The sequence below is a fragment of the Canis lupus genome, chromosome 17 (assembly GCF_003254725.2).
Source record: "Canis lupus dingo isolate Sandy chromosome 17, ASM325472v2, whole genome shotgun sequence".
Taxonomy (NCBI): domain Eukaryota; kingdom Metazoa; phylum Chordata; class Mammalia; order Carnivora; family Canidae; genus Canis; species Canis lupus.
In genome coordinates this window covers 49169908-49193943 of record NC_064259.1, presented here as the reverse complement: position 1 = coordinate 49193943, position 24036 = coordinate 49169908, and the positions used below count along the sequence as shown (strand labels likewise).

Below are 24036 nucleotides of genomic sequence, written 5' to 3'. Positions count from 1 at the left end.
AGGAAAAGAGAGAATTCTAGGATTTGGGGGAAGAATAGAGTTTAGGTCGAAATGTAAACGAAGCAGTACTTTGATAGGCTCAAAGCAAAGCAGGTCTGTATGTACAGGAGTCAACACCTGGTCTGAACTGCACAGCAGACCCAGGTTCATTTCCTACAAAAATACAAAGTTAAGATAAATGTGGACTGTTGGGTTCAGAACCCCCTTATCTGAAGCTCTGAACCTGAATTGCAAATCGAGACCCCTTCATATGTCAAAGTAACTTAGATCCTCCTGGCAACAGAAGGGTATTTCATTTTTACTGATAAAATTTCAAACAGCGAAGTTTCTGATGGTCCATCATGTTAGAGAAGAAGGTTTCTCAGTGGGTCAGAAAGCAGTCACACAAAGATGGGAGTGGTTATGACACTTTGGCTGCAGTGTGCCCTTGGGAGGAATATTGTTTCACAGTAACTTTGTTGCTGGCCTTACCGAGGGTCTGTCCTCCCGGCCTGATGAATGGCCGGGCAGCTTTGGTTTTCTTAGTCTGAACTAATTTTTATGTTCTCACTGACTTTGGTTATCTATTCAGAGCCATTTTTGTGTCACCTATGGCTAACCCACCACTCTCAGATTGCTTGGAAGCAAATCCCAGACAGGAGGATGACTTAAAGCTAGCTCCATCTGGATCTCTGCGTATCATTACTTGGCTATCTTCTGCTCAGTGTGTGCAAAAAACAGTTCTTACCTCCACCCCCACCCTAGGGCAACTAAGCCTGTTTCTCCAGCTTCTTCATTCACCTGGGTGACCACATTAGAAGCTAGAAGCTGTGGAGTCATCCTCATCCTCTAGCTCTCTTCCTGTATACACCCTTTCTCGCCAAATTCTGGTTGTTCCTCCCTAAAAGCTCTCAAATCTTCCCTGCACCTCAGTGTCTGCTTCTCCAGCTGAAGGTGTGTAGTGGACCTTGCAGTCAAATCCTCCAAATTCCCTGACCCCACTTCCTCTTTCATAGCAGTCACATGGTTCCCTTCCTAGCATGCTGTGCCAGGAGTGGCTATGGTGCCTACTCCCTGCCCTGCCTGCCCGGTACTACCATTGGCAATCATCTCATCTCCAAGCCACCTCAATTCAACCGTGTGCAGTCTTACCCCCTTGTCTGTGGTTTCACTTCCCACAGTCTCAGTTACCAGCAGTCAGTCATGGTTTGGAAGCAGATAATCCTCCTGATGGATTGTGGGGAAAGTCCATAGTAGCCTAATGCTACCTCACGGTGCCTACATCATTCCCTTCGCTTCATTTCATCACCTGGACATTTTATCATCTCACAGCATCACAAGAAGAAGGGTGAGCACAGCACCCTTCTCAAAATTAGTTATTTTGAGAGAGGAACACCTGGGTGGTTCAGTCAGTTAAGCAGCGCCTTCCACTCACGTCATGATCCCAAGGTCCTGGGATTGAGTCCCACATCAGGCTCCTTGCTTGGCAGGGAGCTTGGTTCTTCCTCTCCCTCTGCCTCTCCCTCTCTCTCTCTCTTTCTCCCACCTTTCCTCCCTCCCTCTCAAATAAATAAAATCTTAAAAAAAAAAAGATATTTAAGAGAGCACATTCATGAAACTTATAGGATATTGTTACAACTGTCCTATTTTGTTATTATTGTTGTTAATCTCTTACTGTGCCTACTTTATAAATTAAACTTTATCATAGGTATGTAGGTATAGGAGTAAATCTAGTATTTTTAGGGTTTGGTACTACCTGTGGTTTCAAGCTTCCATGGGGGTCTTGGAATGTATCCCCATCAGATAAGGGGAACACTACCTTACAAAAAAATAGTGGTTACTCTATGTAAGCACAGCTTCAAGTCAGGTCTTCTGCTAGCCCCTGCCACCAGATGACTGCCCCTCAGTCCTTTCTGTATAGGAGTATTAGAGATGCCGTGTTCATATAACCTCATCTGTCACTACTCCTACCATAAACCCCACAAGCCTACCTATGGTTCCAGAAGACCTCTTGTGTTTCCCACAGATTGAAATGCTTCTCTCTCATCTTCTCCCACTTTTTTTTTCCTGAAAGAACTACTGATTCTGCCAGTCCCAAGTCTCCTCCTCTGTGAAGCTCTACACTTGCCCCCCACAGAAGGAGCCAGTGTTTCTGCTCTTGGACACACTGCTTGCTATTAACTGTGTCCAACTCTGTATCAGACCTGAGTGAACGTTGTCTGAAGACCTCTCTCCCTGCCTGGGCTTTGCCATTTTTTGACACACAGTGTCTTGGTCACTTAGCACAGTGTCTGGCTTTTATCTGTTAACTGCTATTTGGTGAATGCCCAATATAGACTTGCTAAATAAATGAATGATGTAACTAGAGACATGATCAGCCTTTTGTGGGGTCATTGGGTTTGTGAGCTCCATAATGGAATCACCAAATTTTGAAGTGCCTCCTATGTGCTAAGCATTACAAGGATAAGCAAAAAAATTATGAGCCCAGATCCCACCCTCAAGTTGTCAGGGAGCTCATGATTATTGAATGCCGACTGTGTGCCAGATACCCTACTGAACACTGTGAATGTTATTTCATCCTCTCTGTAATTTTATAAAGAAGATTTAAGATCCCAGTTTTTTACCAGTGAGGAAATTAAAGCCCAAGGGGAGTTGAGAAACTCACCCAGGCTCCTGAAGTAAGTGGTGGAGCTGGGACTCAAACCCAGGTCCCTCCTGATTCCTGAGTCTGTTCTCGTTCCACAACAAGCTGCTTGTTGAGGAAGACAAGACTAAACTTTCAGAAAAGAAGATAAGCATGCATTTCTTTGGCTCCCTATTTAGATTTATCAGTCCATGCTGGTTGCCCGGGCAGGAAGAACTGCTAGCTTACTAACGCTGCTAGGTGGAGGCCCCCAGGAGCATCCTAAAGATGCCTTCGGCCCCTGTGGGCCCTGAGCAGGCAGACATGCTTCCAGTGGCCCAGATCTCGTCTTCCTGGCAATGGCACCTCCAACTGGTGAGTCTCTTTAGCACCGGGCATTAAGGTGCATTTGGAAATTCAGCGAAGATTCTGGAATGCCTTTACAAATGCCTTGCTACCCAGCTTCCTGGTCCAACCTGGTTGTTGTTCTCAGACGATTCTCCTAAAACAGCTTTTAATCATATTTAATGTTCTCCTTTAAAAAGATTGGCATCTAAATGCAAAGTGGTATCCTGGATCGGATCCTGGAATAGAAAAAGGACATTAGTGGAAAAACTAGTGGACTCTATATCAAGCCTGGAGTTTAGTAAATAGTAATATACCAGTGTCAACTTCTTAGTTTTGACAAATGTAGCATACAATGCAAGATGTTAGCATCAGGGGAAACTGAGTGAGGCATATATGGAAACGCTCTGTACTATCTTTACAATTTTTCTGTAAATCTAAAATTATTCCAAAATGGGCACCTGGCTGACTCAGTCAGTAGAGCATGGTGACTCTTGATCTCGGGGTTGTGGGTTCAAGCCCCACATTAGGCGTAGAGTTTATTTTTAAAAAAATTATTCCAAAATAAAAGTTTATTTAAAAAATGTTGGTGCCTCTTACAAAATGATGACCAGGCTCTTCTTTAACTGGGTTTTTGGGATCCTCCAACCTTATCTTCTACTCTGTGAAAGAATCCTCTGTTCTAGCTACATGGTTTTACTCACTGTCCTCTGAACAAAGTTTGTGCTCCCTTCAGCAATGTACCTCGCTGGACTGAGAAACTGCCAAGAAATCGTCATGGTCCTTAATTGCAAATAGAAGGCAGTTACTATGGACCTAATGAAGCTCAGGCTTCAAGGTTGTCATTTGCAAGGTTCCAGAGTGCCCGGCATGGCTATTGGGAGAATGTGATCCCCCTGTAACTCCTCCTGCCACACGAAGTTCCTCACCGACCTGAGACTCTGGTAGGTATATCTTAGTTGCAGTATCAGCCACATGCCTTGGACACGCCAAGTAGTAGCTGCAAGGAAATCTGAGAGAGACGGTATCTGACTTTTCTTTTTTTTTTTTTTAATTTTTTATTTTATGATAGTCAGGGAGAGAGAGAGAGAGAGGCAGAGACATAGGCAGAGGGAGAAGCAGGCTCCATGCACCGGGAGCCCGACGTGGGATTCGATCCCAGGTCTCCAGGATCGCGCCCTGGGCCAAAGGCAGGCGCCAAAACGCTGTGCCACCCAGGGATCCCAGTATCTGACTTTTCATCTTCACCGTGAGAGGCTGGCTCTGCCTCCCACCACAGTGAGAAAGTCCCCGAACATGGGAAGAGGATCCATTCACTGGTTCCCCACAACTTGGCAGATGTTCACTACAGGTGGGTTTTCTAGAGCCTGAGCTTACACTGGGCACAGCGGTCCCAAGTGACACTTGTGAAATCAACTTAGTCTGGCTTGGAGGATGCTTGGTACAGACCATGCTCCTGCATTTGATTCGTTAGACCAGGATCAAAGGGACTTCATCTCCCGAGAACACTTGAATGAAAACCTTTACAGTGGAAAGGGCCCATGTGCATGTCTTTGGGAGCAGCAATGGAAGAGAGTAGTACGGGGGAGGTGGCAGCCTCCTCAGGTATTCCCAGGGTATTCCCCAGGCAAGAGAACACCATCGTGGGAGAAGGCCTGTGTTCTCTGCATCCATCGTGGCCCCATCACCCCTCCCCCTACTGCAGCTAGAAAACTGGGGGCGTCTGACTCCTCCCTCTCACTCATCCTCAATATCTGGGTGATCACTGGGAGCTAGCAATTCCCCCTAATGTTTCTCAGCTCTGTCTTATCAGCAAGCACCCTCTTCAGGAAACTGGTCTAGATGCCCTGCCTGTGTGCTTCTGTTGCATGGATCTTAAGGTTTCCCCTGCCACCATAGCATTAAAATGGTCCATTTCCTCGTCTCTTTATTAGATCACAGAATGCATCCTATCTGTCTTTGTATCTTCAGGGCCTGGCACATAGGAATGCACAGCTCAATCACTATTAAACCAAAGGAAAGAAGGAAGAAGGGGAGAAGAGAAGTAGGCTGAGCTTGTGAAGAGTCCCTGAACTAAGCAATGAAATATCCCCATATTGCAATCCCTTTATGCTGCTAGCAAAATACTACATCTCACCAGGTGCCAGACCAGCTCTCTGCCAGGCTCTGAGCAGCCTCTCCAGCATGAATGGTACAAGTCAAAGAGCTCTTTGAGTCTGCTCTCAGATCCCTCCCGTCAGGTGATCCTGGGGCCACTGGGGACCATGCAGGGCCCCATGAGGAGGAAATTGCAGAAGACAGAAGAGGCCCCAGGCCCTAACTGGATAAAACTTCCCCAGATTGCCCTCCTCAGACTTCTTCTACAGAAAAGAGATACAAACCTAAGTCACTGTTATTTGGGGTTTTATCATTGTATATAGCTGAACGGATAATCCAGTGGCTCTAAGCTTGCTGTGACATTCTCTCTTGCCTTCTCTGGGGCCCTGCTCGCAGGGCAGGCAAGTGTCAGAAACCTTGCAACTAGAAACCCCGGAGAATGTTACCTGGCGCTGGTAACCCCTCACAGGGGATAGATGGTTCCTGGGTCCCCACTCCAGCACACGGGAAGGATGAGGAAAGGGGGTGGAGAGAAGCTGTGTTACCCTGGGCAAGTTATCAGGCCTCTCTACTCCTTAGGTCCCTTGCTGTGAAAACAAGATGATCTTCAAAAGTTCTTATAGCCTCAAGTTCATAATATTTGCCTTATGAATGAAAAAGTAGCATGGAAGAGATGGAGGGCTTGGGCTTAGGCATCACACCTGGGGTCCAGTCCCAGTTGGGCCACTAACTGGCTCTGCAACTCTGACAAGTTCCTGAACCTCTCTGAGTCTCAACTTTAAGTCCAAAAGTGAAACTATCTTTGATCCCACTTCATAGGGCTGTTCCAGGATTAGAAATACTGTAGACAAATGTTTGGGCACAGAGTAGCCACTTGGTAAGTGGAGCTGGTAGGTCTGTGTGGGTGGAAAGTCCTTCAGAGAGTCTAGCTAGCTGAGCCTTGGGCGGTGAGGTGAGGAACATGATGGGAGGCAGAATGGTGAGGACAGACCCAGCAGCTAAGCAGTTGGGCAAAGGAAGGATTATGTGTGGTGTGAAGAGTGGGTACAGTGTGGTCCCAAATGGGGAGAGATGACGTGTCCCTAAGCGTGATGCAAGACAGACGGTAACAGGTGCTGCTTCCAGCTAAGGGAACTGTGGTGGGTTACAGAGCACGGGAGCTGGGCACTCCAAGAGGAGGGTCTGTAGAACAGAAGCTGGGATGACAATGACTGTGGAGTTAACGCCATGGACCAAAGCAAGGAGCTAGGAATGTGTCCTGTGCGTCCTGGGGGTGGGGAGGGCAACTGTGGATGCGGAATGCTCATGTACTTTAAGTAGAGTGCTCGGGCCCCTCTTCTCTGCAAGGCAACGACAGCACAGGCCAGCGAGCCATTGCCGCACACACTGCCTCCTACCAGCCTCCCCTCAGCACCTCTGCGTGTCTGTGAGGCCAGAGCCAGGAGGCCTGGGTCAGGAACGAGCCTCTGAGGTCCTCCGAGAGGCCTGGCAGGGGTGCTGATACAGGACTCTTGTTCAGAAGGTAAAGGGCTTGGAGAGCAAGCAAGCAGGCATTCACTGCAGCTTCCTTCCCGCCTGGCGGCTGGCTGTGTGCCCTGAACTTGACCTCAGATGACCCGTGTGTTCCCTTCCTGGAAACGGTTCCATTGCCAGAAGCAGTTGAGCTTTGGCTTTGGCTTTCTTTCTCCTTCAGAGCAGCGACTTGCCTCAGCTGAGACTGGCTCTGCGGTGAAAGTCTTCCCACTACCTGAGCAAGACCTTGCTTTCCTCTCTGTCACCTGCCAGTGGGTGTCTTGAAATCCTTGTATGAAAAAGTGAGTTTTGTTTCAGGCATTGTCCTTGCTAACAATACCTGATTAGTTGTTTTGTGGATTGGGTGGGCATGAAAAATAATTCCAAAAATGCTTGGATTTGTCACTGATTAGTGTTGCCTTTGGAAACTAAATTCAGTATTACCCCAGTGAGAGAAAGGAACTGCAACATTTTCTCTTTAGTCAAATATATATATATATATATATATATATATATATATATATATATATATATATATCTACCTACCACACTTACCAAAGAAAGGGACTAATTTCTAATCAGCATACAAACTAGAATTTATTAATCCCAAATAGGCTACTTCGGTACAATGTCTTTTCAGACTTACTTTGGAGCCAGTCTATGGGTCCCAGTAGAAAGCAGGGCTCTGTTCATCATTCAACAGGAATATGTTGAGATATGGGTCCCAGGCACCGTGTCGGACACTGGGAGTAAACTGGGTAGCAAGGCAGGCATACTTAATGAATGACCTCTTCACTTAAAAAAAAATGTATGTCTTATCTAGGTTTGAATACCATCTTAATCATTACATTTGGGGTTTTTAAAAAAGATTTTATTTATTTATTCATATGAGAGAGAGAGAGAGAGAGAGAGGCAGAGACACACGCAGAGGGAGAAGCAGGCTCCATGCAGGGAGCCCGACATGGGACTTGATCCCGGGTCCCCAGGATCACGCCCTGGGCTGAAGGCAGACAGTTAACCACTGAGCCATCCAGGCATCCATCAAATTCATGGTTAGGATGCCTGGGTGGCTCAGCGGTTGAGCATTTGCCTTCGGCCCAGGGCGTGATCCTGGGGACCCGGGATCAAGTCCCATGTCGGGCTCCCTGCATGGAGCCTGCTTCTCCCTCTGCGTGTGTCTCTGCCTCTCTCTCTCTGTGTCTCTCATGAATAAATAAATAAAATCTTTAAAACAAAATTGGTTCTGAAAGATATTTTCGACTGTTTTCTAAAATTAAGCTCCTCTTCAAAGGATAGAGAATGAATTCACTGATTGAAACTACCCAGAAAAGAAATGTAGCTTAGACAAAGGCAATCTCAAAAGAGGAATTCCCAAGACATTTTAAGCAGTGGTCACAACCTCCCAAGGAGATGGTTAAGTAAGAACATGTCTTTGGAAGCAGAATGTATTTAAAATGCAAAGGCACATTTTCATGACAACAACGTTTGGGCTTCTGGAAACCAGCCACCTCTCAAAGCAAGATGACCAAATGGTCTGAACAGCTCAGATCTATTGGCTGCTATCCACTGGCCATGAGCCCTCAGGCTAGGACTGTCCTGGGCATCCACATCTGACAGCACCTGCCTACAGAATCTCCAAATCAAGTCAAATTACAAGACTGACAGAGCTTAGAAACAAACCTGCTTATTTGCATGGGTTCTTGTGTTGCCAAGGATATTTCATTGATCAAAGATAATTGTTATCATCTGAGTTTCCAGGTTCTAACAAAGAACTCATTCTATATGATTTCTATTTCACACAGACCTTTCTCATTTATCCTCTCCTGGAAGCCATGCCCCAACTCTTGCAGTAGGCATTAAATATTCCCATTTTACGAACAAACTAAGGTTCGGTTACATGGCTTCCCTGAATCACACAGCTACAGAGGATCACTCACTGATGAAGCCTGAAATCAGGTCTTGTAGTTCCTCCACCACCAGACAGCAGCCTAAACTTCTGCTGGAAAGTGAGATGGCTTGGGCAAGCGGCTGTTCCCAGCCCGGCAGCACATTAGACCACACCCAAGTGTGGCTAGATGTTGCCAAGCACATGAGGCTTGGGGTCCCCACCCAGATCCATTCAAACATAATTTCTGGGTGTGGGGCCTGGGCACCAGTATTCCTAGAGTTCTCCAGGTGGCTGCAATGTGCAAAGCTGCAATCATTCTGTTGGTAATCAGGATTTGCTTCCTTCTTTCTCAAGGAACTGCTTTCCGTTTGTCTTTTTTCAAAAATAATTTTTTATTTCTCAATTATAGGAATAATACTTATTTGTAGAAATTTTAGAAGAAAGGTATGAAGAAGAAAACAAAAATCATCAGGAGATCCATTGTTAATGTTGTGATGTATTCTCTTCCAATCTTTGCATAATTACTTACAAAGTTTTGATAATATAATACATCCTAATTATTTTCTTTCAATTTCATATTTCGTAAATGTTTTCCAATGTTGTCAAATATTTTTCAAAAATACTTTAATATTAAAACATAAAAGGCATATTTAAGATGTATTTATTTATTTTAGAGAGCTGGGGCAGGGGTAGAGGGAGAGAGAGTTGTAAGCAGACTCAAAACAGCCCGGAGCCCACCACAGCGCTTGAACTCATGACCCTAAGATCAGGACCTGAGCTTAAACCAAGAGTAGATCGCTTCACTGACTGAGCCACCCAGGTGCCCCAAAACATAGGAGATTTTTGAAGATATGGTTGACTTTAATAATAATTAACATTGGGCAGCTGGGTGGCTCAGTCAGTTAAGTGTCTGCATTTGGCTCAGGTCATGATCCCAGGGTCTCAGGATCGAGTCCCACATCTGGTTCCCCATGGGGAGTCTGCTTATCCCTATGCCTGTGTCTCTGCCTCTCTCTCTATCTCTCATAAATAAAATAAAATTCATGTTTTATTGTGGTCCGAAATAGCCAAGTGACAGGTGGATGTGGGTCATGGCCCTAGTCATGTCTCCATTAGGACACCCCTAAAGAATGGCAAGAAGACGGAGGCATCAGCTCAGCTCATGCTCCCTGGCTCCGCAGATGAATAGTACAGTGTTGGCAATACAGACTACCTCCCCAGGAACGATGCCAGACTGACCTCGGATGACTCAATCCGTTAGCGCAGGTGTTCCCAAGAACGCCTCTCCTGCTCCATAGAAAAAGACTGCATCCTTTTAAAAAAAATCTCTAGCCCATTTATCCTGAAAGACTTCAAAAGCAGAGCTTCTCAGTTTGTAGGGTGCCTAGGAATCACCTGGAAGTCTTGCTAGGAGGCACATATTGATTCAGCAGCTCTGGGGCCCACTGGGTTCTACACCCCTACAAACCCTCAGCTGTCCTGATGCCCTAGGTCCACAGATCATACTTGGAGTGGCAAGAGTTTGAAACTTCTTTTCCTGATTGGCTGCAGGATGATGGCCCAGGCACTTGGCCTTTTCAATTCTAAGGCTCTGGTTGGAACAAGTGGATCCAGGGGGTCTGAATCCAAGGCAGTGTGATCCATGTCTATGAAGAAGGAGGCTGCAGGGTGAGGGCAGGGAGGTAAGCAGGAGTGAGAACCGGGTAGCCACTAGAAGGCTGAGAGAGGGCACCAGTTCAGGATGGTTTAGAGTGGAGGTGGCAGGCCCTAGGGCTGCTTGAATGTGTAGGGAAGGATGTGTTTGGAGAACTGCTGTCTCCAGCTGGGGAGACTGAGGAGGGGCTCCTGCTCAGTGCCGAGTCTCATCCTGGGCACCTGCACATCATTACCTCCATTCTCTTAAGTAATACATAATATCCTCACTGATTATTGTATAAATTTTAATTCTGGTTGTCATGGCTACATATGGTTAAAATACTGTAAGACCCTTTCTCCCTGAAGGGGGAAGAGGAACCAAGGGATCGGATGGAATGGAAAGAGGGGACCTGGGGATCCCTGGGTGGCTCAGCGGTTTAGCTCCTGCCTTCAGCCCAGGGCGTGATCCTGGAGACCCGGGATCGAGTCCCACGTCAGGCTCCCTGCATGAAGCCTGCTTCTCCCTCTGCCTGTGTCTTTGCCTCTCTCTCTGTGCCTCTCATGAATAAATAAATAAATAAAATCTTTAAAAAAAAAAAAAAAAAGGAAAGAGGGGACCATTTGAGTCCCTACTACACACCAATGTCCGAGGTAGAACATTGCCATAGCGAGGCTCATTTGATTCTCTGCAAAGGAATCTGCAAAGGAGGTAGCCTAAGTAGCATTTTGACAGATGGGAAGGAGGCTGGGAGAGGGGAATTACCTCGCCCACAGTCACAAACCAGTACGCAGAGGAGCTGGAAATGGAGCCCAGGCACCCAGAGGGAGCATCTCAATTTTGGGGGAAAGGGAAGAGTGTGTGGGGGGAGGGGGATGCACAATGGCCAAGTGGAGTGATGGGATCTGGTAGGGGCTCTGAGGATTGGTTTGCCTGCCCTACACAGTTCCTGCAAATGGGGTTTGACTCTCACCCATAAAGGATATGGGGAAGTGGAACCTCAAGAATGAAAGGGATTGAAATCAAGTTCAGATCTCAGATGCAAGCTGAGCAAGCAAGCTCCTGCTGAGTAGAGATGGAATGTGAGCAGCATATGAAAACAAGGTCATGGGACAAACAGGTTAAAGTTGAAGCCATCTAGTAGGGACACTTGACTCTTTAGAAAGCCCTTGTACTGCTCTGGCTGAATTCTTAAGATTTAAAGCTCAGGAATTTCATGATTTTTATACTACACGTTATTTTCTGTGCTTTCCTCTCCCCAATTCTCCACTTTATGTTTCACATGTTCCTTTTAATTTTGTTTTTTAAAAAAGATTTTATTTATTAGAGAGAGAGAGCACAAGCAGGAGGAGGGGCAGGGGCAGAGGGAGAGGGAGAAGCAAGTTCCTCATAGAGCAGAGAGCCAAAAGTGGGGCTCAATCCCAGGACCCCAGGATCATGACCTGAGCAGAAGGCAGATGCCCAAACCTACAGAGCTACAGGCACCCCTATCAGTTAAGTTCCTTTTAGAAAGGCTGACTTTGTGGTGCCTTGGTGGCTCTGTGAGTTAAGCATTCAACTCTTGATTTCAGCTCAGATCGTGATCTGCAGGTTGTGAGATTGAACCCTGCACAGGGGCTTAACATTCTCTCTCTCCCTCTCTCTCTACCCCTCTCCCTCTGCTTGACCTTTCTCTCTCTCTCTCTCTCAAACAACAACAATGACAACAACAAAAGGCTGACCTTGTTGGAGGATTTGATGTTCAACTACTAGGTAAATCATAGGATCATGGTCCAGCCAGTTTCACCCCAGAACCTCAGGTCTCCATATATGCTGCTTCTTGGGTCTTGTTGGGGATGTCTCATATGCACCTTAAATGGACATGTCCTTGGTGACCTCATTCAGCCACCTGATCTTCCTCTGGTTCTACCATCTACCCTATTGTTCTTCCAGAAACCTCCTCCATATACCCTCATGTAATTGATCCCTACCCTGTTGATATGGCTCCCTAAATCTCTCTCTAGTACTTTTCTCCCTCCCCACCTCACAACTGTAATGGAGACCACCATCATTTTTTTTCTCACCTGGGTTCCTATAACAACCTTCCTGCTGGTTTCTCTGCCTTCATGCTGAGACTCCAATACATTCCCGGTACCACAGCAAGCCCTGAGCAAGATGTGGTCTCTTTCTGCAGCATAGTAAACGTGACAGACCTAGACACTCTTAACAATGTACTCTTAAGAATGTGATGGGCAGGTTCAGTCTTGAGAGACCATCAAAGGCTTCCTGAGTTGTCACCTGAGTTTAGCCAGGAAGGATGAGTGGGAGTGAATGGCGAGAAGGCAGGAAATGCTTCTGTCATAGCTTTAGAACTTTCCTCTTAAGCAGACAGGCCCCTGGTGACACATATGCCCCGAGTCCTTTCCTCTGCTGGATACTCAATTTACAAATTAATTTCTACTGAGCTTGCCCCACTGCCACTCATCTTTGCCATCATACTTCCCTCAGCTCAGATTTCTTTTGCCTGGGTCTAAATATCTGAATCTTCTCTAGTGGGAGAAACGACAACCCAATAGAATGGGAATCTCAAATACATGTCCTCAGGAGGGAGAAGCACTCATGAAATGGGTGGAACTGATTGCACTTATGCCTCCGGTACCCACATCCACCTCACCTGCTGACACTATTCCCTATGTGTTATTAGCACTGTTAACCAAATACGTTTGCTTCTCCAGGTTCATGGAAGCATTGCTCCTACTACACTTCCTTGCCACCTTGTGACTTGCTAGTGAAATTAGAGTGGAAATGACATGAATTATTCCTAGGTCAAAACTTTGAGAATTAGTGCTTGGTTTGCCTCATCCTCATTTCCTGCCTTCAGGGTTGAGGAGGCAACATGTCCAGTTGGAGCTGCCTGTGTCGCCATGGACAACAGAGCTGCTGCTGACCCCCAATGGACATATTTCACGATTGAGAAGTAAACTTTTGGTCAAACCACTGAGACCTGGGGATAGTTTGTTATTACAGCGAAACCTAACTGATCCTGTTATATCTGGTCAAATCAAGGTGTGAGTGGGGGACACCAAAGCCTTTATCCCTCTTGGGTATTCAGCAACCTGAGTCTTGAAGTCCATCAAAGTTCCCACCCTCCTGCCCAAGGAGGGTTGGAAGATTTCCATCATGGTTGGAAGATTTCCCTTAGGTTGGAAGATTTCCCATTATGGTGGGGACCTTGCATTCTCCTTCTAAGTTATATAGTCATTTTGATTCACTCTAAATTCAAAATAAAGTCACAGAAATAAAACATGAAAGCTTTTGCTGAGCTACTCAAAAATGTAGTCTAGATACCCTACACATGTCCTAGTAACCAATGCATGTCCAAAAGGAATCTACTGATGAATCTCCCTTTCCCCATGAGCAAAATGTCAGCTTCTGCCCCCTATCAGCCCTGACCCTGGTAGGCAAATTTCAGAGGTCCTAGATTGTAGGCCCATTTGTGCCACCTGGTAGTAAGTGACCTTGGACACATTACCTCTCAGAATCCCAGTTCCTTTATCTGTAAAATGGTGATAATAATAAAAGCCATGTCACCGAAAGAAAAGGAAAGTAACATTTGCACTTGCCGTATTATCACTCTGCAGACAGAACGATAATAATGTATGTGGAAGTGCTTTGAAAAGGGAAAGCTCTATGCAAACATTAGCTGATAATATTTTTAACCAATACATGACCAGAGAAGAAACACATCCCCAATCAAACTTCCCAATGCCTTCAATCTTTAAAACCAAGCCCAGGCGTGCACATGGGTGTGTATTTACATTTCTGGAAAACGTTCCATAGTACAAAGCTCCTTCAAACAGGGCAAACTGCTTATTAGCTAAAGAGAAGGAGCAGGGTCGAGCATCTCAGAGGACGTTAGTCACATGCGATCATTTGCAGGTTCCGCAAACAACCAGCAGTGTTGATTCCACGAAGTGACTTCCAGAAGAACCACACGGGCACATCCAACACAACTTCCTGTGCTCTTGGCCGGGTGCTGAATCAACCGCAATTCCTCAGTGGAGCTGGAAGTCAGCCCCACCTCCATCCCCAACCAGGGAAACGCCCCCTGCCAACCCTGCAGTGTCTGCAGTCCACTGGGCTTGTTTCCTTCGCAACGGGATTTCCCTTTCTAACCCTTGGGGCAGCTGCGGCAGCCAGGTCCTGACCTCACCCGAGCAGTGGCCTAAAAAGGCTCAGTCGTCCGTCGCTGGGGGTGGAGCCCGCCACGCCAATTAATAAAAGGAGCGTCTCTAGGTCTACCTCCTCTAAGCGCCTCGGGCCTGATCCTGGCCGCTGCCTGGGTGCTGAACTTGCTTCTCGACCGCTTCCAAAAGTCCAGTGCTTCTCAAACTTCAGCGGGCATCACCCGAAGGGCTTGTTAAAACTCAGCGCTGGGCCCCACCCCGTTTCTGCTTGAGTAGGTTTAGGGTGGGGCCCGAGAGTTTGCATTTCTAACAAGTTCCCAGGTGTCGGTGATGCTGCGCCTGGGGACCAGTGTTAGCGAACCACTGCCTCTAGCTTAATGCTGCTGCTGCCAGACAGAGCCGCTCGCTGGGCACCACCACCGTCCCAGCTGTTCCAACTCGAGTGGTGTGTGAGGAAGGAGTAACCCGGCAGCGCGGGAGGCTGCAGACCCAAGAAGGCCCACTGGAAAAAACCCTTGGAAGCCTGTGGGTCTTTGGTGTCACTGGGATATGTCATTGATCAGGTTCTACTGACCTCCTTTCTTCATTCGACACATATTGATCGAGTGCTAGGTCTAGGATTACAAAGGTGAAAAGACAAGGTTCCGGCCCTCCAGGAGCTCATAGTAATGGGGAGGGAAATGTGCAAACAATTACAATGCTGATAAGATAACTGTTGCAAAGGGAGGGTGCATTAAACTTGGGGGGGGGCGGGAGAGGTGAGGCTCTGGAATCCGAGGGTCTGGAAGAAGTTTTATGGAAGGACTGGCATTTATGCTGAGACTTGCAGGATAAGTGGGAATTTGGCAGGTAGGAGGAGTAGCTGGAAGCGGGAAGGGGGTGGTGAAGTGGGAAGGGGTTTCCCTAGGTACAAGGAATGAGCAGATGAGACTGCCGAAGTTCGGGGTTCCAGAGGGAGAAGCAGTTGGGAAAAACACAGGCAGGTGTCGGGCTGGGCCTGGTTTCCCTCCCACCTCTCTGGCTGCTCCTTCTCAGTCTCTTTGGCTGGCCCCTTGTCAGCTGCTGTCCCTCAGGAGCTGGTGTTCCCTGGGCCTCTGTCCTGGCTGCCTTTGCCTCTCATTCTGCATGTCCACTACCAATGCGCTCCTCCACACCTGGGGCCTCACTTAGACTGTGCTTTGCAATGGGGCCCATGTGTGTTTCCAGCCCAGGCTTCACCTCCTCAATTCTACATGGATGGCTCTATAACTCTCTCCTCCTGCACTCTGTCTTGGTGAATGGTACCAGCATCCACCTAGCTAGCTAAGCCAGAGGATTTTTTTTTTAAGATTTTATTTATTTATTCATGAGAGATACACAGAGAAAGACAGAGACATAGGCAGAGGGAGACGCAGGCTCCCTGTGGGAAGCCTGATGTGGGACTTGATCCCACGACCCTGGGATCTCAACGTGATCAGAAGGCAGATGCTCAACCACTGAGTCACCTAAGTGTCCCCAAGTCAGAGGATTCTGTGAAACAACCCCCTCATAGGTAGCTGGTGGAAACTACTTTGGCACAGTAAATTGCTCTGAATACAGAAGGAAAGGTGCCGGCCTTAAATTCTGAATCTACCATTTACTAGCTGAGTGACCTTGGGCAAGTTACTTAATCTTTCTGTTTATCTGTAAAATGAGTTTAATGATACCACCTACTTCACTTGGTTGTTCTACGGATACGGATATGACAATAGCTGTTTTCATTTATTATGCCCTATGAAGAAAAAAAGAAGGAACTGATTTGAGGTAGCATTGTCCCAAAAGCCCTTGGCCAAGTACTTGGATTCTCTCAGAGATGGTACCTTGTCCAAGGTCACTCTGCTAATAAATATCACAGTGGGGTCTGGAACCCAGAATTCGCTGTCCCTAAGCCACATTCTTCACCCCATTGTCATACTAGATTGTGTAACAAACAGGGAAATGCTTATGGTATAATGTTAAGTGAAAAGAGGGCCGCAAATTGCAGAGTGCATACAATCATGTTATTAAAAAAAAAAAAAAGAGGAAACTAATCTACAAATAGAAAAGGCTAGAAGAAATATAGCATATGGTTAAATGTGGTTGTATTTGGGTGATGTTTGTCTTCTAATTCTCTGTGTATTCTACATTTTCTCTAATATGTGTAACTTTTATTAAAATGAAATTATTTAAAACATAGACAACTTCAAGTCCACAACCTGTTCTTCTGTTTGATTGAAAATTACACCAAGTATCTCTTTTCAGTTCTAGACTTACTTCCCTGAACAGAAACTCTTTAGTCCTCTCAAACACCCGGGTAGGAACTAGGTCTTGCAGCCACGTTCCCCACCCACCCACCCACCCACCCACAGCTGACAACCTGGCCAGTGGTGCAGCCTGTCAGAAAAAGGCCTGCGAGGAGGGAAGTTCCAGGCAGAACCCCGGCTTTTCCTCCAGTCTAGGGCTTTCTGGACAGCGCTACTTGAGATCGGTTACTTTTTTTGTTTCTTCTAAATAGCCCGCCGAATGCTCTTTTTCCAGTTCTGGCTGAGTTGTTAGCTTCAGCGGGTCGGGGATGATTGCCAGGCACCTGGCTCCCTGAGCACCGCCCAAACTGGTCAGGCCAGTCCGCCCCATGGTTGTTTCTGCCAGGACTTGCCCGCGCGCGAGTGTGTGTGTGTGTGTGTGTGTGTGTGTGTGTGTTAGAGACCCACCCTTCTCCCCAGCAACCCAGGTAGGTGGAAGGCAGCTGCGGGCACCAGCCTGGCAGTCAGGCCAGATGGGTGGAGCTGAACTAATATAACCTGGAATTTCAACTTGGCCTGAACAACAGGTGAGGGGAAAAAAAAAAAAAAAAAAGCAGCAGCGAGAACGGGCAGTTTGGCAACTTGGAAATATTCTTGTGCCTTGCTCCTTGTCCTTTGCCTGGAAAATAGCCCAGGGTGACTTTCCAAAGTGTCTGCACTGGCTAATGGGGCTTGGCTGCGCCGCGGCCCCCTTGGAGGCTCCCCGAGCCCCTCCTGAACGCTGTCCTCCGCGTTACCCTCCGCGACGCGCCCGTTCCCCCTCCTCTGGGAGGCAGGGCGGGGGTATCGGATTAGTCTTTGTTTTCGACGCGAAAGAGCCGAGCGCGGCGCGGGGGAGGCTCGCGATGGCACGGCCCTGGGGTCCGCCTGAATAGGGCGCTCGGCCGTGGCCCTTGCGAGGGTGCCCCGCGGCCGGCCCGCAGCCTCTGCCCCCGGTGCCCCCTCCTTGCCGGCCAGGCTGACTCGGTACGCAAACGCGCGATGTCCCCCATTGTCCTGCCTCGGAATCGGCGAGCGGCAGCCGGGAGAGGGGGGTCAGTCGGGCCCGGGGCTCGGGGCTCCCGGGGGCTCCGGGCCGCCGCGCATCGCTCGGGCCCGCAGGGAGCGGCAGGAAGCGGGGACACCGGGGCCGGCGCGGCCGCGGGCCTAGGCTGGGAGGTCCGCGTGCCCCACCCCGCGCGGCCCGCCTCGCCCGCCGGGGCTGCAGAGGCGCCGGAGGGCCGGGGCCGCTGGCCCGAGGCGGGCAGCCGGGTCCCGGGAGGGCGGCGCGGGCGTGGGGAGGTCCTGCAGGTGCAAAGGCGCGGCGGCCGGGCCGGGCCCTGCCGCCCCCCGCTCGCCGGCCGCCTGCTCCGTGCCCTCCCCCCGCGGGAACTCCCCCCGCGCGCAGCCCCGGGCCCGGCGGAGGGGGCGGCGGGGCCGGCGGGGCCGGCGGGGCTCGGCGGGGCCGCACGTGCGCGCCCTCCCGGGCGGGGGAGTCCCCGGGCGAGCACGTGCCGCGGCGCGCGGGGGGCGGGGAGTCCCGCGGACGCCTTCATTGCTGCTGCTGCTGCCGCCGCGGCCGCCGCTGCCTCTTCCTTCCTCCTGCGCCGTCCCCTCCTCGGCCCGGGCGGGGGGCTCCGCGCGCAGAGCTCGGCCGGGCCAGGCGCTCCGTGAGGCGGGCGCCCCAGGCGGCGGCGGCGGCGGCCGCGACGGTGGTGGCGGCGGCGGCGGCGGCGCGGGCCGGGAAACTTTGCCCCTTTGTGCGCTCCGCCCCGGAGGCGGCGGGCAGGTCGGTGCAGTCGGTGCCTTTCCGGCTCCGGGGTGGGGGAGGGGCGGCGGGGAGGCGTGGGGGGCCCGGCCGGGGCGGGGGAGGGGACGGCCCGGGGGCCGGCCGGGGGGCCGCTACTTTGTTGCGGGGGACGGGGCGTGGGTGCCACGGGTCACAGTGTAGCGGAGCCGGGCGGGGGCGGCGGGGCGGGGCGGGGGCTGCGGAGCCGCCGGAGCCGAGCGGCCGAGGCCCCAGAACAAAGGAGCCCGAGCGGCGGCGCGCGCGCGGCCCGGCCCGAGCTGGAGCGCGCCCCCTTCTCCGCGCCCCCTCGGCGGAGCGGGCGGCCCTCCCCGGGTCGGGCCGGCGGGCGGGGGGCGCGGCGGGGCGGCCGGCGTGGGCCACCGCGGGCGCGCCCCGGTCCAGGCCGCTTCCGTGCCGGGCGCTCGGGCAGCACCGCCGAGGGAAGCTCTGCGCAAACTTTATTTTGGAAGCTCTGCTCCCTTGGGGAGGCCCCGCGACCTCCAGTGAGGGGTGTGTGTGGGAATTTTGGTGAAACTCTCCCAAGCCCGTGGGGGTGGGGTAGAGGACAACTTGCTTAGAAATCTCACCTGGATCACCCCTTCAGATTCATCGGGCAGGTTCCCCCCGCCCCCGGCGGGCGCTTCTAGGCCTTCTGGCCCAGGCGGGGAGCGGGCGCTGGTGCGCCCTGCCAGAGGTTCTGGGCAGGACTTCATTTGAGCAAGCCCTTTCTCTTCCCCCATTTTCTCTTTTTCCAGAAGCAGGAAGAGGTAACATGTGAAAGTTGTCGCCGAGCCTCCAGTGATGCGCTTCCCCTTTTTCTGTCTCTGTTTTAGGCAGCGCTGCCTTCTCCATCATCCGGCCCCCCCCCACCCCCCCGCCCCCGGAGGAGAAGTACCAGGAGAAACTCCTCACCCTGCCCAGCCCCCACCACACACCCACCTGCTTACCTCATGCCTGGGTCCAGGGTGGGTGAGGGTGAAGAACCCACCCAGCCAAGATGATCCCTTCTCTGGGGACCGCCGCTGGCGTCCTGCCCCAGATCCTGGGCCCCAGCAGATGGGAGAGTGGCCCCCAACTGAGCCCTATCAGACTGCTTCAGAGGAGGTGAAGAGGCGCCCATCCTGGAGACTGGAGCTACCTGCCTTCACCCTTGTGCACTCTTGACTGTTTTAGGAAAGAAGGACCCAGTGGTGGCCTTGGCAGGCGGCGGGAGGCCGGACCGTGGCTCCGCTCCGGCACCTATGCCCCTACCTCTGGCAGCATCATGAGCCAGTTTCAGGTGCCCCTGGCAGTCCAGCCGGACCTGCCAGGCCTTTATGACTTCCCTCAGGGCCAGGTGATGGTAGGGGGTTTCCAGGGGCCTGGGCTCCCAATGGCTGGGAGTGAGCCCCAACTCCGAGGCGGTGGAGATGGGCGAAAGAAGCGAAAGCGGTGTGGTACTTGTGAGCCCTGCCGGCGGCTAGAAAACTGCGGGGCTTGTACCAGCTGCACCAACCGCCGCACGCACCAGATCTGCAAACTGCGCAAGTGTGAGGTGCTGAAGAAGAAAGTGGGGCTTCTCAAGGAGGTAAGCTGGCCCTGGCTTGGCTACCCCACCCTTTGCACCAAGGCGCTGTACTCACAGGGTCTTGTTAGAGACCATCAAGCCCGTTCTTTCGTTTGGATCCTTTTGGTCTTTGAATGGGGCCGTGGGTAGGAGCCGGCTTGCTTGCGCGCATTTGCCGGGCTGACAGTTTGTACGAGAGTGCCCAGGGGGCTGGGGTCTCCGGTTAGCACTCTCATCGCTGATGTTTGCATTTGATGCAGGACCTATCCAGCCTTGTTTCTAGGAGGGTTGTTTTTTTTTTTTTTTTTTTTTTTTTTTGTCCTGCTTGAAGCCTCAGATGTATTTCAAGGTCACACCAATGCTTGGGTGACATGGGGAATGATGGATTTGGAAAGGAAGATTTGGGGTGATGGTGTGGTTTTGTGCTGCCTTGATGGAATGGAATGTTTCGTTTCCTGAGCCTTTTTTTGGGTACCATCATTCTCAGAAAGAGGGCAGGAGAGCCCTTTGGAACTGGAAATTTAATGACAGTTCATGATTTGGGTTCCCCTACCGGACTGAGGTACTTCTGGAGGTCAAAGACTTTTCTTTATCTCTGTGTTCTCGGGACCTGGCTCGGTTCCTTGATGTGTAGTTGGCACTCGGAGACCGAGTGAAAGAATGAATGAATGCTGTGCCTTTGAGACACTGTCAGGCGCTGGGAAGAGTACTCCCTTTATTTGGAATAGGGGGACAGAGGGAGGAAAGGAGGAGTGGGGATGAGATGAGAGGGGGAAGTGGAGAGGTAGTGACCCTGCATTGGGTCTTTCCCATCTTTCCCTTCTATTCTGATGGCGGGCTGCCAGCACGAGGTTGGTGGCAGCCTCGATAGCCGAGAGTTGGCAGAAGTAGGGACGAGCGAAGTGGCGCAGCTTGGGAGGAGCGGTGTAGCAGCTGAGGTCTCTCCAGGCAGCGGAACCCGCGCTGGACAGAGCCGGAGGCCTGCGCTGTGTCTGCGGGGCGCCTGCGCTCTGCCACTGATTTGTCCAAGGGCTCAGACAGCTCGGGCCCCCTCTCTGGGCCTGTCTTCTCCCTGGGGAAATGGAGGGGTTGTGCTTGATGGCCTTTGAAGCCTTTTCCAGCGGGGCTGGGAGCTGCTGCGCTTCTGAGGGCTAGGGCACCTGTGGCTTCCCTGGGCTGGCGGCTGGCGCTCGGGATTTCCCTGACTGCTGAGCGCCCAGCTGTGCCGTGAGCGTGGTGGGGCTGTGGTCCTGTGGCCGAGAAGAAAGATGCAAGTGTTGGGGGCAGGGTGGTGGGTGTTGCTGGGATGTTTTTTTGCCCCCTTTTACCTTTTTTCTTGTCCATTCCTGGTGGAAGTTGCATATCGTGCATGGCCCAGGACCACAGACTCGGTGCTCTATTTCCCTGGTCTCTGGTTGGAGCAGACATCTGGATCATATGCACAGCTCCCCACCCTAGCCTGGGAGACAGTGTCCAGCTGCTGTATGTTGCGGGTGTTGTGGGGAGTTGGCATCCTGCTGGCCCAGGGCCCTTCGGTCATTTCTGAAAGGGCGGGGGAGTAGGGGTAGGCTTCACTCCTGGGCATGATGATATCTTGTGTGTTGGTGTAAGGAAGATGTGCCTAGACAACTTTTAAAGCTTGGTTCCACTGCTTGCTTCCTTCAGGCATTCACTCCCCTTCTCACCCCCTCAGTTTCACTCCATTTCTCCCATGATCAAACCGGAGGAGGAAGGGGGCCTAGCTTTCTAAGCTGGATATTCCTGGAACCAGCGGCCCTGGTGAACCATGTTTGAGCTTTTCTTATGGTGGTACCGATCCAGCATACCTTGGTGAAAGGGGCAGGGAGGGAGGCCAAGGTCCCGTCATCTTTGTACAGAAGCTGCTGGCCTGGGCTGTCGGGTGATCATGGTTAAGATACACGGATCTGGCTTGGCTGAGGCATAGAGACAGCCCTGCTGAGAGATCTATATATGCCTGTGGACCTCGCTGTGGCTGGCTGCCCCTCTAGGCCCCCAGGGTCTGTGGCTGGTGTCCCAAGGTGTCCCAGGACAGAAGGTCCACATACTGGTGTGTAGACCAGTGGTGGCCCACAACAAAGCTCTCCCAGTTTCTAGAGAAACAACGAAAAGGGGGCAATGGAGTGAACAAACTTTTTCTGACCTGCTTTAAGGATAGGTTCCTTTCTATTTGATGTTCAAAATGTGCTTTCTTTTACAAAATGAAGATGCTGATAGAAAGTAGACCTATTTTTTAAAAGTCTTGACTTGATAAAATACAAGATGGTAATTAGTATTTCTAGGTTTATGACTTTCTTTTTATTGGTCCATGAAAGCTGAAAGCAGGGGAACCACTGTCCAGGCTACGCTGCATTTAATGAATGTATCCCTGGAGTAGTCACAGAGCTGAGAAACGCCCAGAGAGGCTCTGTGATTGAGCCGGAGAACCAGCCCAGCATTTACCAGCCCCAAGGGGACTCCTGGGACCTTAACCATTAGATTTGAGCTGCTGTGTAGCAGACATCCTGGGATTGGGGAGGTTGGGAAAGGGGGAGACATGTTACTGGCATCTGAGGATTTTTTTTTTGACTCTGGAATAGAATTTTAGAGTTTGGCCCTGGTTTTTCAGGTGAGACAAGCACAGCATCCAGGAGTCTTTTGAGAACTAATCCATTTCCTTACATCCCTGCTCCTGGGCATTTCTTCTCCTAGGCACCTTTTTCTTCCATCCTGTCTCCACCTCCTGCTGCCTTTGAGCTGACAGCTGCTTTGTGTCATTCTTTAAGGGGGGAGCATTATCTTGGGTATCCCATCTTTCTTCCCTGCTCCTCATTCTGTTTTGCAGTGTGTGTCTATATGTGTGGAGGGGGAGGTGCTCTGGAGCCCCTTCACTCAGAAAAGAAGTTCAGCATTTTAAGACTAGAGATAGCTCCCAGGGATGCGTCCTCCCACCAGAGCCAGGTGATTGCTTCTCTGGGACCAGAAGTGAGGTAATCCACCTTGATGTGGTTCATTCTTGTACGTGGCAGGAAGGATTTAGATCCCAGGCTGATGTTCAAGGCTGTTAGTGTTCCTTCCCATTCTTTTTGCCTGAGTTCTGGCTTATAGCACAAGAAGATGCTTACTTAGTAAAGTAGGGTTTGGTGGGGGTAAGGACAAAGTAGGCCTCAGACCCCAGAGTAAGCACTGTGCTTCTTACTGTGTTGAGTATCAGTTTCTTGCTCATTCTCTCTCTCTCTCTCTCTCTTTTTTTTTAAGATTTTATTTATTCATGAGAGACACAGAGAGGGGCAGAGACACAGGCAGAGGGAGAAGTAGGCTCCATGCAGGGAGCCTGATGTGGGACTCAATCTCGGGACTCCAGGATCATGCCTTGGGCTGAAGGCAGGTGCTAAACCGTTGAGCCACCCAGGGATCATCATCGTCATCCTCCTCCTCCGCCTCCTCCTCCTCCTTTCTTCTTCTTTTCCTCCTCCTTTCTTCTTCTTCTCCTTCTTTCTTCTTCTGTAGGCTTCACATCCAGCATAGAGCCAAAAGCAGAGCTTGAACTCACGACTCAGATCATGACCTGAGCTGAGATCAAGAGTTGACACTTAACCAACTGAGCCACCCAGGTGCCTCTTGAGCATTGGTTTCTTATATGTCAGATGGAGTAATCCTTCTCTGCAGGGTTGTTGTGAGGATTAATGGCGATTAAAATATGCATAATGTTGGGCACATAGTAGTTGATCAATAGACAGGGACAAAACCTTCCTAGAAATCTAGAGAAGATGGTTGGGAGTGAACCCCAACTCTGAGGGGGTGAAGGGTGAAAGACAGTGTGGTATCTTCATGCCTAAACAATTATGCTTTAGTCTCTGAGTTGTAGTTGTGGAGATATAATACAGATTAAATATTTATCTCAAGACCTCTTCTAGCTTGTTCATAGAAGAACCAAGGAGCCAGACCAAAGGAGGGAGAAGTTTGCCAGCCTTTCTGCTGCTGGGAGGAAGCTAGACCCCCAGGAGCAAGGAGCTGCTGTGGTCCGGGGCCTGACAAATTGCTCATGGATGAAGGAAATAAACACCTGATAGGAAGAGTAGGAAAATAACTTTATGGAAAAAACAAACAAACAAACAAAAAGAACAAAACTTGCTTAGAAAAACACATGAAAAAAAAAAAGAAAAACACATGAGTAAGGTT

The 24036-nt window shown here is 50.3% G+C and overlaps 1 protein-coding gene and 2 long non-coding RNA genes across 3 annotated transcripts in view; 2 read left to right on the top strand and 1 right to left on the bottom strand.

Moving 5' to 3' along the window:
• Window positions 1–1598: 1598 nt before the first annotated feature.
• On the bottom strand, window positions 1599–19397 carry LOC112664234 (uncharacterized). Its single transcript, XR_003139591.3, has 3 exons — window positions 19259–19397; window positions 7203–7310; window positions 1599–3186 (listed from the first exon to the last, which is right to left on the bottom strand). It is a non-coding gene; the product is annotated as an uncharacterized LOC112664234 (long non-coding RNA).
• On the top strand, window positions 4031–16442 carry LOC125752781 (uncharacterized). Its single transcript, XR_007403072.1, has 3 exons — window positions 4031–4298; window positions 4919–6858; window positions 13996–16442. It is a non-coding gene; the product is annotated as an uncharacterized LOC125752781 (long non-coding RNA).
• A 178-nt stretch (window positions 19398–19575) lies between the features above and the next one.
• The window catches only part of TET3 (tet methylcytosine dioxygenase 3), a 106200-nt gene continuing 101739 nt past the window's right edge, over window positions 19576–24036 (top strand). The window contains 1 exon segment of the mRNA XM_025453610.3: window positions 19576–19878. Coding sequence (XP_025309395.3) covers window positions 19576–19878 — 303 coding nt within the window.